The 1,121-nt window shown below is 52.5% G+C and overlaps 1 protein-coding gene across 1 annotated transcript; it reads right to left on the bottom strand.

The window, feature by feature from the left end:
• Nucleotides 1-35: 35 nt before the first annotated feature.
• On the bottom strand, nt 36-776 carry LOC128277212 (histone H1A-like). Its single transcript, XM_053015653.1, has one exon. It carries the CDS (start codon nt 774-776, stop codon nt 36-38), a length of 741 nt encoding a protein of 246 aa, XP_052871613.1.
• Between the last annotated feature and the right edge of the window lie 345 nt (nt 777-1,121).

A 1,121-nucleotide genomic window follows, 5' to 3' on the forward strand; every position in this document is an offset into this window, starting at 1 on the left:
GCGGATGTTTCCTTTTAGAACATGAGGCCGATGCCTTACTTCTTGGCTGGGGCGGCCTTCTTGGCAGCTGGTTTCCTGGCGGGAGCAGCGGCCTTCTTCGTCTTGGGCGTCTTTGGCTTCGCTGCAGCTGCCTTCGATGGCTTGGTAGCCTTCTGCTTGGGAGTTGCTGGCTTCTTGGCGGCTTTCTTGGCTCCTTCGGCCGCCGCTTTCGGTTTCTTGACGACGGCTGCCTTTGGTTTCTTCGTAGCCACTGCAGTAGCCTTTGGCTTCTTGATTGCGCCAGCTTCTGCCTTCTTCACCACCTTCTTTGGCTTCTTATCTCCGGCTGCCTTCTTGGCCACAGTTTTCTTCTTCTTGTCGGCAGCAGAGACAGACTTCTTCGGGGCCTCAACCTTCTTTTTCTTCTCTACCGGGGGCTTCTTGGCGGACGCTGACAGTTTGAACGAGCCCGACGCTCCGGTTTCCTTGGTTTGCACAAGCTTGCCGCTGGTCAATCCGCTCTTCAGGGCCTTCTTCATGAAGGTGACCAGCTTTGTCACGTCGGCCTTGTAGTTGGCTGCTACGTACTTCTTGATCGCCTGCACCGAAGATCCGTTGCGCTCGTTCAGAGCCTTAATCGCGGCAAAGATCATGTCGTTCACCGGCGGATGGGCCGGTGGCTGTTTCGGCTTCTTGGGTCCTACGGCGGCCTTCGGCTTTTTCGTAGATTTGGCCACCACCGCTGGCAAGGTAGCAGAGGCTGCGGCTGGTACTTCAGTTGCTACGGTATCTGCCATGCTTACTTGATGCTTTTGGCGCTTGAAACGTTTGCCCGTTACGTAACATCCTTGCCCATCCCGCGTCTCACAAACATCAATAGCAAACCCACGCTGTGATTATACCAACGAGACGACACAGTGATTATACGTATTTTGCATGTAACAATATCCACATACAAACACGAAAACTATTTTACTTAAACGGAAATGGGATGTGTTTTTGTTTCATTCAAACAACTGCCGCCGAACGAGTTCGAATTTTTCCGGAGCGTATCACACTGTCGCCTACCTATTTCTCAACTGATGCACTCGCCGTTGTGGGTTTCCCGCTATGAAGTTGAGATTTCCAACACAAACGGACAA

This window comes from Anopheles cruzii, unplaced genomic scaffold (genome assembly GCF_943734635.1).
Source record: "Anopheles cruzii unplaced genomic scaffold, idAnoCruzAS_RS32_06 scaffold04649_ctg1, whole genome shotgun sequence".
NCBI classification, from domain to species: domain Eukaryota; kingdom Metazoa; phylum Arthropoda; class Insecta; order Diptera; family Culicidae; genus Anopheles; species Anopheles cruzii.

Coding starts and splice junctions, on each gene's coding strand:
- LOC128277212 (XM_053015653.1), bottom strand. CDS start 776: ATGGCAGATACCGTAGCAACTGAAGTACCAGCCGCAGCCTCTGCTACC.